Below are 15,597 nucleotides of genomic sequence, written 5' to 3'. Positions count from 1 at the left end.
GTCCCACCGCCCCGGCCCCCAGCGTAGGACCTCCGCCTGCCTCTCCTCTACCTCCAAGACCCTCAAGCCCACTTTGAGCTTGGTGGACGAGCCGAGAGCTGAGCGGTGTGGCTGAAACCGGAGCTCGACCAAGCGCCGCTCGCAGCAGCAGCAGCAGCTTCTGGGAATGCAGGTGTTGCCTTGTCGGTGCCATGGTCTCGCCATCCGTCAGCGCGCAGGCCGGCCAGCGCTGTGCAAACAAAGCCTCCTGCTGTCAGCTAACAAATCAATTTGCTGAGGACTCGCAACGCACCCAGCAGGAACAGGTTCGGGCACCACGGAAAATGCTGATCCTACCCCAAACCGTGAGGCGACTTCCAGTTCTCGGAGGCAGTTGGCGCGCAGGTAGAGCCGTCGCCCGCTCCCCGGGCGCACGGGCAGCGACGTTTGCCCGGTTTGCAAACCGCTGGAGCCTTCCTCCTCTCGGCGCGCACAAAGGGCCGAACACATGGTCTGAATCGGATTGTTTGCAAACTGAAAGGAACCAGGGAGATTAATTACAGGAACCTTCAGGGTCCTGAAAAATGCAGCTCGAACACCATCACTGAGCGGCGGGTGCAGGGCTGGCCAGACGCTGGCAAGAGCTTTTCCTGCCAGCGGTGTCACCGCCAGCGCTGCCACCAGCAGAGGCTCCGTGATGCTAAAATTTTTTAGCAATTTCGGTATCACTCGCAGCCGTCAGCAAAACGGTAGATGTGTCCGTGGGCTGCCTCGCTTGGAGGAGCCGCTGGGAAAGCTTTTTGGGACGGGCTGCGCGGCAAGGGGCTGCCGGGCCTTGCCGAGGTTTTGTTTCTCGGGCGGGCGGGCGGGAGGAGATGTCCCAGGGGCTGGGGCCAAGCCCAGAAGCGGGCCGGGGACAGGGCTTTTGCGTTGGATTTCAGACCTCTTCCCCACGCAAACCTGTTTAAAACCCGCGTCCCTCTTTAATGAGCTGGCAGGGGGGAAGCGGCTCACGGAGCCGCAGGCGTTTCTGCTTCTCCGGCCCCACGTGCTGTGGGGTGCCGTGGGGTGCCGTGGGGTGATGTGAGGTGATGTAGAGCGCCGTGGGGTGATGGCGGGGGTGCCGTGGAGTGATGCAGGGCGCCGTGGGGCGATGCGGGATGCAGGGGGGCGTGCCGCGGGATGCCGTGGGGTGATGCATGGTGCTGTGGGGTGGTGATGCCAACACACCTCCTGTCCCGTCACCCACCTGTGAGGGTGCTGGGTCCCGGCGAGCGTTTTGGGCCATTGGGGTACAGCAAATCACCTGGGGCACCCAGGCGTCTCCCCCGGGTGAAGGACCAGGGTGCGCGGGCTGCCCGCGTTTTGCCCGTTGCATCCCAAATCCTTCCGCGCAGATAAAAAGCCTCATTACGGCTTTAAATGGTTTTAATTAAATTTAGTTTACAATCCGCATGACAAAGGTCTGCCTCGTGGAAACACTTGATATGTTAATCAGCGAGATGGACATGCCAAGCGTGGCACTCCATTTCACAGGGCTGTCCTACAGATAAAGGCTCCAGGGCTTAGCACACCGGCAGGCTTTTTTTTTTTTATTATTATTATTTTTAATAAAATCTTATTTAATCCAAGCGCAGGGCTGAAAAGATACGTAGCATTAGCAAAGGCACAAAGATCCCGGTAATATTCTGACTCCCCCCCCCCCCCCCCCCCCCCCAAATCTTCTGATTTTGCCGTTACCCTCAGTGCCGGCAGGGAGAGAGTGACATCGGGCAGAGACGCGCGGCGGTGGCACGGGGAGAAGTTGGCCCTGCACCGGCGGAGGGGGAAACCAGCACGGGGACACTTTTCGGAAAACATCCTCCCGTTACGGTAACTTGGACATTGTTTTTTAAGAGCCGTCCGCCTGTTAAATCACCTGTTAACTTATGGGGAAAAAAAAAAAAAAAAATCACTATTTTTAACGAGTAATAAAAACCCTTTGCAGCATCAAAGCCCAAGCGGTTCCTCACCTTGTCTCCCGTGTTCCACAGGCCTTACCCATGGCCTGAGGAGCACGGTGGTTTTCGACAAACTTAAATTTGTTAAAGCTTTTCTCAGTGCGGTGGGGGAAGTTGGTTTACAGCAGGTATTTCAAAGCAGAGCAAAGGCTGGGCCTGTGCTGCACCGGGACGGTGACGCCCCCAGTCCTGAGCGGGGTTTGGGTGGCCGAGCGCTGCCCTAACAGCTTGGGGTGTTTGGGGGGGGGGGATAAATGACACCATTCCGCTTCAGTTCAGAATGTTGCCTTTTTTTTTTTTTTATGTATCATGATAAAGGACCACGTTATCGTTTTATTTGCTAATTTTACCGTTTTTCATATGTAAATTAAATGTATTGCAGTAAAAGATGAAAGAGAAAAAAAACCCAAAGGAAATGCCGTACAGCTGCATGAGATACTGACCCGGAACGTTTTATTTTAGTTATACCCATACACGCACGAAATACAGACTTTATTATGTATAATAAATTATAATTCTACATAAAATATATATAAAATTATATTGCTTTTATATCAATATATTTTATATAATCTGTATAAGTATTCCTCATAATATGTAAAGTGTGTATTACACATTATATCATACTATATCAATGTGTATTATAATATATCATATTATATATTATATATTGTATAGTATTGTATAATATATATTCCACAATATATATTATATATGTGTATTATAGATTATGTATTGCCTGTTAAATAATGCATATTATAATACATTATATGCAGTACATAATATTACATATGCGTTACATATCATTATTGATACTTTATCAATATTCGTGGAATGAAATAATATCGTCTCATAAATTTTTTCTTAGCTTTGTAGCCACAATTTGCATATTACGGATTACAGAGTGTGCATTACATACATTGTACGCATGAGCTATAGTATCATATACTGTGTCGTACGTAGCGCACTGAATATTCTGCTGCATATTCTATGTGCATTATGCAATATACAGTGTAATACATTCTATTATATATCCATTATATAACCTATTATATAGATTATTCGTACGTTGCTGAGATGATTTATTTAGCTATAATTTTCTTATATAAATTCCTTAATAAAAGTATACCGCATATATATTATGCATACAATATTATCGTTTATATAGTAATGTTTACTTATATCTAAAGTATATACTAGGTATGTGTGCATATGTGTGTGTATACATAATGTATATGTAATTGATAATATATAGGGAATCTATAATCCATATTTTGATTAAATTAATACATATATAGATCATAGAATCATAGAATCTTCATGGTTGGAAAGGACCTTTGAGATCATCGAGTCCAACCATACACGATATAATGAATATTAATATATTAAATATTAATGTATGAGCGATATACAATGTATTATATAGTGCATATATGTATAATATACTTTATATTATATAATGTATATCCTATTAGATACATTATATAGTACATAGATTATAGACCATAGGTTGTATGTGTTATGCTTATTATAACGTTACATACACATATCCGTATATAGTTAATACCCATAATATATATTATATAGCTAATATAATTATATAGATACACATAATAGAAAATGCTAGATATATAATAAGATATACTATATCATATAATAAACATAACATATATATGTGATATATAAAGTTTGTATAATTATATACTATAGACCATATTAATAGATATAGCAATAAGATAAAAATGTTAGGCATTCTTACGTATAAGTTAATTTATTTTATTTTATTTTATTTTATTTTATTTTATTTTATTTTATTTTATTTTATTTTAATTTTTACTTTAATTTTTTTAATGTGTGTCTCGCTGTGGACGTTTTTCTGCCTGTTGCCAGTGGCTGGTTGGGCTGATGGCGCTGGGGGCTGGGGGGGGGGTGCTTGTTCCCGCTGCCGCCTGCGCGGGTCACCCAGCGCTGGCCGCATCCGTCCTGGCGGGCTGGGCCCTGGGGCACCCACCCCTGCCGAGGCGCGGGGGGCCCCCCCGCGTGACCCCCAGGGTGGGCTGGGGCTGGGCACCGAACGGTGCCGGCTCGGGGCTGCAGTGGCCGCTGGGCTCGTGGGCCTCAGGGAAGCTGATGGGGGAGCTGGAGCTGGAGCGACGTGCCGGGGGAGTCGTGTCTGCCCTGCGCCCACCTGCTGTCGGAAGCGTGGGGTGTGCGTGGTGGTGGTGGGGGGTACGCACCTTTGTATGAACGCCCGTCCCGCGGGGTGCCTGGGCACCGTACAGCTCAAATCGTGATGCAGATTGAATTGGGCAGTACGATTAACGCCCTGTAAATTATCTGGCTTCCTCCAGCGTGATGCAGCCGTCACGGAGCAGCCCTGGGCACCCCCTCAGCTGCACGGGGAGGGGGACGACAGAGGGTGGGTACGGTGCGGCTGTAGCCCTGACTGCCCCAGGACCCGGGGCCGTGCCTGCCAGTCTGGGCCAGCTGCCCACACCAGCCCCAGGGCCACAGAAACACCCCTCGTCCCACCGGTGCTGGAGACTGCACGGCCCCTCCCGGGGTAGGGGGGGGAACGGTGCCAGTGTGACCCCCCCACCCCTCTCTCCTGCGGTTGCCCCGTGTGTGCTGTTTGCTAACCCTCGTCCGGGAAAACGGCCGCTTGCCGGCCGCTCACAAAGCTCAACACGAGCCGGGCCGGGGCCGGGGATCCCCCTGACGAGAGACGGGTGGAAGCCGGGTTCCTAATGCCTGGTTAGTGCGCGAAGTTATTGCTGCAAACGGCAAAATTAAGGGCTTTGTCTGGGGCCATTTGGATTAATTCGCCATTTCTGACTAAAGCGCCTGAAAGCAATTCAAGAGAGAACTTTGTCGTCTCTTTCCAGCCAAGGAACAGGCATTTCCAAGGGTCTTTTCCCACCGCCAAATAATCCCCTTGCATTCCCACTGGCGTAAGCGGGCGGTAATGCGTACGCACCCTGACATAAATATGACTGAGCGCACAGATCCCCCCCCCTCATTTTCTTAAGAAGTAATGTCTCCACAGAGCAGAAAACCACCATTAGAAACATGTTCTTTTTAATGTTCAGGCAAATTGCTCAGCAATAAGGCATTTTGTGGCTTAGAAAGGGGAGCCTTGTCACTGCGCCGTCCTTGCAGCGCATCGTATATAAATAATGTCTTCTGGGGTTTCCTAATGGGCTCTCGTTATCATTAGCGAACCGCTGCAAGCCCCCCTTCAGCGGCGGCCCACGGCGAATGCCGTTGTCGAGCAGGTTCCGTGGCTCCGGGGTGGCCGACGGGGATGTTGGGTGGGTCGGTGTGCCGGGAATGCCGTACTGGGAATGCTGCACCGGGGTCGCTCGCCGGAGTGGCTGCTTCCACATTCATTGAGCCGAAGGGTCGGTGCTCTGAACAAAATATCGATGGGCATCTGCGCTCTTGCTGCGATGAAGTGCTGCGATGAAGGCCCTCCCCCCCCCACAAAGTACGATCTGGAGAAGCCCCTCTGACGGCAGCGTTGCCAGCGTTCAATAGCAAAGGACTCTCCGTGACAGCCAATGGGACACAATAATAGCCCAAAATTTAAAAAAAAAAAAAAAAAAAAAAAAAAAAAGAGCAGCCTGTAGCCCCGGGATGAGAAAGGAGAGGTATGTTTTGGCCAGCAGGACCCGTCTGTAGCAGAGGCGCGCTCTGTAAGCGGGGGCTGAGCGTCCCGTGCAGGACGAGCCCGGTGGCTCGTGAATGGCCCCAGCCCAGTCGGCCGGCGCTGCTCGCTGCGGGAAGGCGCCTGGGACACCCGGGCTGAAACACTTACCCTTTAAAAGCTTTTACAGCATCTCTTTTAGGCGGCCCGCCCTTGCAAACGGTGACGAAAGCACAGAACCTTTAATAAGAACGCAATTCTGCAACCCACTTTTATTCTTTAGGAGAAGAGGTTAAAAAAGAAAAAAAAAAATAATAATCCTCTTCTTTTGCCCCGAAGCTGTTCCTTAGCAATTTTCAGTAGTAGCTCGGCAGAATTCAGCCCAGCAAAACCGTTCATTCTTTCCCTTTTACCCAGCGGTCGGTGGCAGCGTGTTCGGGGTGAGACCATCCCTGTCACCCTGCGCAGCGGGAAGGGCTGGGGACAGCGGGAAGGTGCCCACCCTCGGTGGGGGGTGACTGGGAGCCAGGGAGGTTGCCAACAGCACTGCTGAGGTTCTAGCCCTCCCCCCACCCCCCCCCAAATTAAGAATACCACCAGGAGAATGCGAGGTGTGTGCACCTGCAGGGTGCCCTCGGTTCAGTCGTGGCGTGGCGTTAACGCTTAAAAAAGTTTCGCCAAGGAGAGCGCCGGTCTGGAAACGCCGCTGCTGGTCACGCACCCGGCAGCTGCTGCTGCGCCCGTGGGAAGGCAGAATTTTCCCCCCCCCACCACCACCTCGGTGACGCCGCGTTACCCCTTCGCCCACGCCAGCTTTACTGCAACCCTCCCCACCGCGCTTGGCCCAGACCTGCAAAGCCGTGCCCCTCGCAGCAGCGTCCGCTGGCCCAGGGCTCCGGGGAGACGGAGCAGCCGCCCGGCCACGGCAGCGCCAGCCTCGCGGATGCTGCACGCACCGCGGCGGGTACCAACCTTCTTACTGCTCTGCACAGAATTTCGTTGTGAGCTCAGGTTTATTAAGTTTGTGAGGGGTGACAGAACAGTCCATAGTACAAAACCGCAGTTGAATTTGTTTTTACAAATTAATATTTTTTAGGGTTTTTTTTTGACATCAGGAAAATACTATTTTCATCGGCGTTTTAATTTTTCCCTGAATTAGAGATGCATATTGCTCTAAAGAGAAAAGTCTCCTTTTATTCAGAAGAATGCCTTTGAAATTATTTCAGACCATTTATTGGATAACTAACAAGATAACTTAACAAGACAGCCTCGCCTATCCAGTCCTGAAAAGAAAATAAATTAAATACGTGTTTTATTTTCTAATTTCCTTTACCGACACGCAATCAGTAGAAATCAAAACCAAAACGTGAGGCAGAAAATCAAACCCCTTAGCAAACAAGGCTCCTTCCCAGCAGGACGGCTGCGTCGCCCGTGTCCTGGCGTGCCAGCAGGTCCCTGCTCAGCGCCACCGGCTCCGGCTCCTGCTCCGGGCAGCGTGGGCTGAGCCGCCTGCCCCGCCGGCCACAGAACCCGCTGCACCGAGCCCACAGCGAAGTACGGAGCTCCCTCCATGTTCCTGGCGAGAGTTACAAAAGAGACTATTTACAGGGACGTCACAGGGCCGGACGCTGACACACAAACAGACGGACGGTCACGCTAACGCCCAAGTTAAGAAGTGCAAAACCAAAATAATGGTGGCCCAGTGGTGCATTTTGCTTCACCAAAAACCAAACCCTTGTCACTTAAACCAAAGCGCATTAAGTTGAGAGGTCTGCATTTGAATGCCAAGTAGCAAAACAAACAAAAAAAACCCCAAAAAGCAACAAGGTGAACCAGACCTGAGGAGGGTTTGGAGGGCTGGAGGGGCCGGACGCAACACTCGAGAACGGGCAGACACCAATGTTCAAAACATCAAGAACTAATGTTAACGCAGTTGGCATTTGCTTTACAGCCGCCTCTTCTCCTCGCCCCCGTGTGCTCAGGCTGAACGGGGCGCCCAGCTCCGCATCGGCCGCTGGTGGGTCCCTTCCCAGCTGACGTTCTGCTGCGCGCGGTGTCTCTCAGAAGTCCCTTCACGGTGGAGCAGCGACAGCTCTTTGCCTTCCGGCTGGCCACCCTCCTTCACAGCGAGTGGCTGCAGGGTGTCCCTCAGATTTCTTGTGGTCTTATGTTACAGGGTTTTTTTTTTTCAGCTATAAAAAGTTTTAACCCCCAGAAACCTACGATACGCATAGACTGCAATGCACTTCCGATGGAAAATACCAGATTTGCTTACTACGCAAAGTGCCAAGGGGACGCTGCACGTCCTCCAAAGCCTTCGGCTTTATTTTATTCTAACCAGAGGTGCTTCAAGTTGCGGACTGTTGCCCTGACGTTGTGACAAGGCGAGGTGGTTACCTAACAGGTGTACTCTCCAATTATTCCAACCGTGGTGAGCAGTCGTGGCACATGGGTGGTGGCATTTGCTCTTCAAAAAGAAATGTGGTTCATTTTGTTTGTCTCGTGAGTAGTTCGCAGTACACCGCCATCGCATGCACTATTGCGCAGGAGACAGCAACCCCGAAGCCAGAGCCAGCATGAGGAAGAGGGCTCCTCTCGAAAATAAACGCGAAGGCCTGAAGGTAAATGGTTGACCCCAGCTGGCGCGGTGGCTGCCACCTGGCACCTCCCGCCTGCGCTGGATGCTGCCACCCCAGTCACCCCACCTCTGCCGCAGGTGGGCACCCGACGGGCGCTAAGGAGGAGCCTGGTCCTCTGCTCTCCTGCGCTGGACCCGGCACGAGCGAGCGGGGCTGGAACATCTTCGGCTTCAGGATTTTACACGATAGGTTAGTGATGGATGACTTTGAACAAGATACCGTGATTAAACAGATTTTAATGCAGCTGCTGCCACTTTGTGACGCTGGCAGTACCCTCCGGAACTCCAGGTAAATGACCTCTTTGATGACTACTGATTCTTAGCTACATGCACAGAACTGGTGCCGGATGACCACAGAAGGGGAGCAGGGGTTGAACACGGACTGGAAAGCACCTCCATCATTCACCCGCGCGCCAGAGGAGGGGAACATTCGTTACGTGGCTAGTCATATGAAAAACCTCTATTTAGACAAAATTCCCTAACATACAATTAAGTGTTGACCGGAACGACTAAAAGCAGTGCTCTAAAGTTACATTAAATAACTGGTTTCAATACTGGTTCATGTCCTCTTGCTGCCACACCAGTACTTGTACACAGGTGCTCGGGGAGAAGAAGTGCGTGCTGCCACCCGCCCGATGCCACACCGGCGGTGAGAGCTCCCCGCCGCCTTCCTTCGCTTTGTGACGGAAACGATGGAGTGAAACGCACAACGATAATGCAGGTGACGTCCCATCATCGGCCACGTCTGTCTGAATGCGAGAACTGCAGTTTTCCAGAGCAAACCCCTTGCCCGTCCCCTTCAACATGTGCTCATCCCAAACTGCGAGTTCTCTAGAGGCAGTAAATAATTTCTCTTCTTTTAAGGTCTTCTGGGTCCCTGCGGAGTTCTGCTCCCGCAGCAGCTTAGTTGGAAGACTTGCTGAGAGCGCTGGCGGAGCGGCGAAGCTTCCCAGAGACTCTGCTCTTGGAGGCACGTGGTAACGTGGGGGAGGTCTGCTCTGCTAACTCTATTCCTATGGTGACAGTCAGGTCCGCGCTCGCGCTCGTGGTGAGGCAGCCTGCAAAACACAACAGGCGAGAACAAAAAAAAAAAAAACAATGATAAGAAGAGAACGGCCCTGCCTGTCTTCGCGTCAGAATAACTGCTTGGCAAAATGCCGCCCCTCTCCGCCTCCTCTCCCGCATTGATCTCGGGTATCGCTCAGGTGAACTTGACCTTTATAGTAGAAACGTGGCCCAGGCAGCTGAGGAACCACCATACTGTGCTTTCCTGGAGAAATAAGGAATTTCTCTTTGCCAGCTTGCCGAAAAAGCGCGGTGCGGTGAGCGGGGGGCAGCCTGCGGAGCCCCCGGCAGCAGCCCCTTTTGGGCCAGGGTCACAGAGCCCGCGGACACCCACACACAGCGGCCCCGCACTGGGGCAGCGCCTGGACCCATCCTGCTCCCTCAAACCTCCAACAAAACCCACACAATGGAACTCGAAAAATGTTTCTTTCAAGCGTGTGTTGTAGAAAATCATTTTTGCCATGTGTCACTGAACAGCTCTTCTATCTTTAATCTGCTGAGGAGAGCTGGAAATGAGTGCCATAGCTTGAATGCTTTCGTGAAACTCTACCTGGAAGGCGTCTTAGCCTCCAATAAAAAAAACAAAGAATCCCTATTTTTTTCTAATTAGTTCCACTACCTAAACAGGACGGCAAGTACCTGTCATTATTGGAGCACGCACAGCCACCGCTCAAGAACTTTATTTGTGGGCTGGGGAACCCGGGTGGCTGTAGCGGTCTCTCCATGTGTTTACACTTTGTTGTTCAACAACATGAAGTTACATCTCAGTTATTCCCCGCAGGCGATTACGACTAGAGGCCGGGCCTAAATAGGTTGTCTGAATGAGCACAGATGAGGATGCAGCTATTAAACGAAGAAGTAAATGAATAACGTGAGGCGCGCGCCTGCCCTGCGCGGCCGTAATGGTGCTCTGAGGAATACGAGGAGCCATGCTGCAACCCGGCCCCGCTCTTGCTGCTGGGCCGCTGGCCTGTCCCAAGGCATCGCCCGCTGGGAACGTCATTTCATCAGCTCCCTCGGGGGGCCGGTATTTTTAAAGCACATTAACTGTTCTCTCGCTCAGCCTCAACCCAAAGGTTTCTATGAGAGGTGGGCCGGAGGAACAGCCTGGCACCCCGGTGTGTGGGGAGACGGGGGGAAGGCTCTGAGCCCCCACAGAAGGTCAGGGCCAGTCTCGGCAGCCCTGCGGCCACCTCTGAACTCCACACCCACGGTTGCGTTTTGCAGCACAAACCTATTTCCAATTGAACAATAAGCCACAGATTCAGGCTGTGCTTTTATTTGCTGGTGCTTCATGTGATTGACCACTACAGGGATGTATTTTAACACTCCCTTCAACTTTGTATTAGCCCAGGCGACGCTCCCAACGTGCAGAAAACGCGCCAAAAACGCAGCCAGTGCCTTGGCTGAAGCTGCCGACGGTCGCGCTGCCCGTGGGGCGGTGGGGAGCAGGGACAGCCTGGCTCACGGCCAGGCCGGGCCTTGTCCTTGTCAGGCCCGTCAGGAAAGGGCGGTGGCTGAGCAAGGCGGGCAGGACGTTGGTGGGCGAGGTCGCGGCCGCGGGGCGGCGAAGCGCCTGGGACTCAATTTACCTTCTAAGGCCGAAGGCCCGAGCTGGCCCGGCTGCCTTTTCGACGCGGGCTCGAGTGATTCGGGGCGTTTTTTGACCTCCTGCCAAAAACACTCCAGCCCATCTCAGCCCGTCACCGGGGGGCTGCAGCAGCCCCGCTCCCTGCGTTTTAACGGGGACTTCCATCTTCCGTCACTTCTCGGGAATAATGCTCGGAAACTCCACGGAGTCCGTCGGGCATGGGCAGCGCGGCATGCTGTTCCCTCGCCACAGGGGTTAAAACTCCGTCCTCGCGCTTTAGCTAACTCTAGATATTTTAATGACTGAGAGCAGCGAACAGCGCGACGACCCGGAGGCCGGGCTGCAGCTAAACCCGAAGTCCCTCGTGCTCCTTTGAAATCCCGCAGCCGGTTTGCGAACCGGCGTTTGCATTTCAAAGCCAATCTTTACTTACCAGATTTATACTTCAAGACCATTGACTGAAGGGGAAATATCGCATTAAAAAAAAAAAAAAAAAAAAAAAAAAGATGAAAAATGTGACTTAGCGTGTAAAGGCATTTTCTGTGAAAAATGCGGAGCTGTCGGTTTGGGATTAAAAACCAAACCCGCCGTGCTGTTCGCGGGGAGAAAAGCGTGGGGGAGGGAAGGGCTGTGAGGGAGGTGTCGTACTTTACATTCCTGCAGTTAAGCGGAATGGCAGATGGTCAAAATAATACAGTTTTCACCAAATGGACAAGCTCAAGCAATATTCATGCAAGCGCTGAAGAACAATGCATGGGCTGCGCATACGAAAAGCAGGCGGCGGGGGCAGGCGGGGGGCGCGGGGCAGGCACACCTCGCTCCGGCAGCATCCGCCCGCCTCGGAGCCCGCCACATTCCTTCAGTCCCAACTTTCTTCTGGCGAGTCCTTAGCTATGCAATCAACCTTGAAGCTCCGACCCCCCCTGCCCCGAAACCGCCTTGATTGATAGGGAGACAGCAGCTGCAGAGTGAGCAAGTAATAACCACAAAAGATAAAGGCTTTCATACAAATATTATAATTCCACTTGCAAGCTGTCTGGCACGAACTCTAATTACTTGGCCATCTTGCAAGGGGAGCCTGCAACTTGGTTGGGAGACGGGGCTCCGCTCGCTCAGCTGCGCTCGGCAGAGGCGCGGGGCCGCGCACGCCCGCCGGCACGTGCCCAGGAAAATCAGTGTCATATTGGTATTGGTGCTGGTGAGAGGCTTCGTTTTTAATTTTTGCAGTGACATGGAGGAGGGTGGGGTTTTGTTGGTGTTTTTTTTTCCTTTCTTGCTGTGTTTTTTTTTTTCAGAGGGTGCACAGGCAACGTGGAATTATCAAGTTGTAAAAAACCAAGCGGCAGCTCCCCAGTGGTGTAGCAAATAAAAAATGTTAGTTTCTGGCTTAGAGGTGGACCAGCGACGTGCTTAAAATTTACAACTCAGCCAAACGTATGAAATTTGCAAAATGGGGGGGGGGCGGGGGGGGAAATCCACCAAAAGCTGCCCAGCACCTCTTTCCTGCTTGGTTTCTGGGCGAGCGGTGCCACGGGGGTGATGCCATGCAGCTCCTGTGGCCGCTTCCCAACGGAGGGCCAGGGCTTGCCCCCAGCACGTTGCCGATGGCTGCCCTGTCCCCAGTCCCGTCCCGTGGTGCCCCGGCCACAAACACACAGGCAAACGGGCCCAGCCGTCACCAAAACGCTTTCCCGCCGTGGCAGGAGGGAGCAGCCCGGGCGGACGGTGGGCACCCCACGAGACTCGGCGTGCGGGGAGTGGGAGGAGATGGGGCCATGGCGACAGGGACAGGCAGAGACAGACTCGAGAGCCCCAGAGCCACCGCGGCCGCGCGCTGAGCACAGGAGGAGGAAGAGGAGGAGGAAGAGGAGAGCTGTTAGTGATGGAGCACAACACCAGCAGCAGCGGGGCCTGCGGGAAGCATCGCTCTTACCTGCAGCAATTACCGTAACGAGACCATTACATATTCTAATCTAAAGGGAGAGAACACAAAATCATATAAATACAGGAACAACACACCCGTCGCGCTCGCGTGAAGGTCAGCCCAGCTGCTCTGGGCACCCAGCACAGCGGGAACCAGCCACGGGCATCACGGCAAATGGTGGGCACCAGCTGTAAGGGCAACTCATGACAGAAAATTCACCTCCATACCCTGAGCGACCTGGAGAGAAACGGGGGCCCACAGGGTTTTTCCTTCATAGAATCATAGATTCACAGAATGTGTTGGGTTGGAAGGGACCTTTGAAGGTCATCTAGTCCAACCCCCCGGCAGTAAGCAGGGACATCTCCAACTAGATCAGGTTGCTCAGAGCCTCATCAAGCCTGGCCTTGAATGTCTCCAGGGATGGGGCCTCCACCACCTCTCTGGGCAACCTGTTCCAGGGTCTCACCGCCCTCACTGTAAAGAACTTCTTCCTTCTGTAAAGAACTGTAAAGAACATTTTCCTTGCCCCTGTCTCTCTGTTGACTGAAAAAACAGAAGGTGGAAATCTTGGCAAAAATTGGAAGGAATAATCCTCTCCCTTCAACTTTTGCCAGACTTGCTGATGTGGTACCACGGGACTTCAGCAGCCTCTTGCATCAGCTACGCTTCCGACGCCGTCAGTGGCTTTCGATTTCAAACAGGGTAAAATTCAAGGCTTCAGAGGGACCTAAACCACTGTTACGCTGTAGGGAGGTTAAAAAAACCCCAGCGAGTGAAGAACATACACATCATTGGGCCACAGGAACTGTGGTGGGGTCACTTGTATGTGCAAAACCACACCGCGGGCAGTCGTGCGCCTGCTCGTAAATAAGACGCACGTGAATGACGGACCTGATGCCTCTGCAGGTACAAATGCTTTATCGTGATGAGGGCTTAAGCCTTTAAAATACGTTCCTTGCAGGAGGGGATTAAAAATTCAGTTAGTGATACAGATAAAAATACACTTTAAGTGAAGAGTTGTCTTTGGGAAAGCTGGAGATAGATAGCTTATTTTATTTTAAATCTACTGAACAGAACACATCGGGTTTCCCATACACCACCAGGGCACGTGCTCTAGGAAAAAAAAGATCTTTTAGCAATTTCTCTTCTCTTTGTGAAGCAGACGAACACTCCTGGAACCGAAATAACTCCCTCCCCCCACCCTTCAGCATACACACGAGCACAGCAATATTGGTACTGATGCTGGTGAAACATCTTCTTGGACTTCTGTAGAGGGAACAGGCAGGACCTCTGCTGGGACAAGAGCAACACGGCGCTGCCACCAAGCAGCTCAACTACTGGGGGGTCCAACTCCTCACCAAAAGTGGCTGAACCCTCTCCCTCAAGGACACCACATGCAGAAAACCGAAAGGAAAAGCTCCTCTGTTCCCTCACAGGTGCAGTAACGTTAGAGGTTTTTTTTCTTCTCCCCAAACCAAAACCAACCAACCCACCAGAAGGCCACAGTGGGTTGAAAATCAGCTTTTGTGGTTGAAATGTGGTTGAAAATCAGCTTTTCAAGCTGACAGTGTGTTCAGCAACAGCATTTAATGAGGACAAGCAGGTACCTGGCGCAGCTTTACAAGATACGGGATCCTTACTGATGTCCTGCGAAGCGGCGGAGTTTGCTTTTAAGAGCTACAAGACCAAAAAGGGTGCAATTTGGTGTTACAACACTACTGAAAATTTCATGGAAAAGACGGCGATTCGCCGCTGTGGGAATTCCCTACAGAAATGATTAGATAATACCAGGCGGTATCTCCTGCGCCTGCCCTTCCCTCACCCCCATCCCCATGCGCAAGCAGGAAAACCCTTCCAGCCTTTAACCGCGTTCGCGCACACGTTTAAGGGACTACAACGGAACGCTGAAACGAGCTCTGGGTTATTTTTTTTTGACGCCATCTCCGCAGAACTATTCCGCACTGCTCCGGCGTGCCGGGGCGCTGCTCCAGACCCAGCCGTTTTTAGCGAGGGGCAAGTGAAAGCCCACAAAGCCCTCCCTGAGCGTGGCCGTGGCCTCCCGCCCCCCACCCAGCGCCCGGGGGACCGGTGGCACCCAGCAGCACTGCGGTGGCCGACTCCTTTTCCCTCGTTGCTCTCGGCCGACCCGGGAGGAACTGATCTGACAAACTTAAGCACAAGGTTATTGCTCTTACTTGGTAAACGTTTGCGTCCTCTGAGAAAAAGACAAGAAAGGTGGGTCTTAATGTGTAACCCAAATATGTAACAACAGATTACAACAACACGCATGATCATTCAGGATTTTGAAGGTTTATACTTGAGAAGACCCATGACGCCTTCCCACAGGCCATGACCTATCCTCCCCCCCACCACCCCACCCCCAATTAACCTATCAGCCATGACAGGCCTGTGGAAATCTTTGTTTTCTTTCCCAGTAAATGTGAAGGTAATAAAATTCCAGAGTCATAGCAGTAAATCCGCTCAGCATTTTGACATGTTCTGCTTTCCACTCGCAAGGACATGGCTGAAAATACAATATAAGCAGCACCCTGAGCCTGCATGTTCAGGGGAGTGTGTTTTGAAGAAATGATCATTAAAAAAAAAAGCACTGGCTGCGGTCACGCAAAACCACACATATTCAAATGCCGATGGTCCGAAACGCAGATACGACAACAAACTGCATGTAAGGATGTAGGGGGATCAAATAATTGGAACTGCACTTACACCACGTGGCCCTTTGGTGACTTGGAATCA

At 51.6% G+C, this 15,597-nt stretch overlaps 2 protein-coding genes across 3 annotated transcripts in view; one reads left to right on the top strand and one right to left on the bottom strand.

Annotated features, from left to right (window-relative positions):
* CFAP61 (cilia and flagella associated protein 61) overlaps positions 1-2,459 on the top strand; it is a 121,426-nt gene extending 118,967 nt beyond the window's left edge. The window contains exon 26 of the mRNA XM_063327955.1: positions 1,726-2,459. Coding sequence (XP_063184025.1) covers positions 1,726-1,745 — 20 coding nt within the window. The 3' untranslated portion in view covers positions 1,746-2,459. The remainder of the gene's footprint in view (positions 1-1,725) is intronic.
* Positions 2,460-6,619: 4,160 nt separating this feature from the next.
* RALGAPA2 (Ral GTPase activating protein catalytic subunit alpha 2) overlaps positions 6,620-15,597 on the bottom strand; it is a 139,000-nt gene continuing 130,022 nt past the window's right edge. Inside the window, exons 40-42 of one of the 2 annotated variants that reach the window (XR_010070149.1) lie at positions 12,853-12,892; positions 11,353-11,377; positions 6,620-9,321 (exon numbers count right to left, since the gene is read on the bottom strand). Coding sequence is in view for 1 of the 2 variants with exons in the window: in XM_063327950.1 (XP_063184020.1) it covers positions 12,888-12,892 (5 nt within the window). In the remaining variant the exon portion in view is untranslated. The remainder of the gene's footprint in view (positions 9,322-11,352; positions 11,378-12,852; positions 12,893-15,597) is intronic. The other variant, XM_063327950.1, reaches the window with a different exon arrangement.

This window comes from Chroicocephalus ridibundus, chromosome 3, assembly GCF_963924245.1.
Source record: "Chroicocephalus ridibundus chromosome 3, bChrRid1.1, whole genome shotgun sequence".
In the NCBI taxonomy this organism is placed as follows: domain Eukaryota; kingdom Metazoa; phylum Chordata; class Aves; order Charadriiformes; family Laridae; genus Chroicocephalus; species Chroicocephalus ridibundus.
The sequence above is the reverse complement of the archived record's forward strand: the minus strand, read 5'-3'. Positions and strand labels throughout refer to the sequence as shown.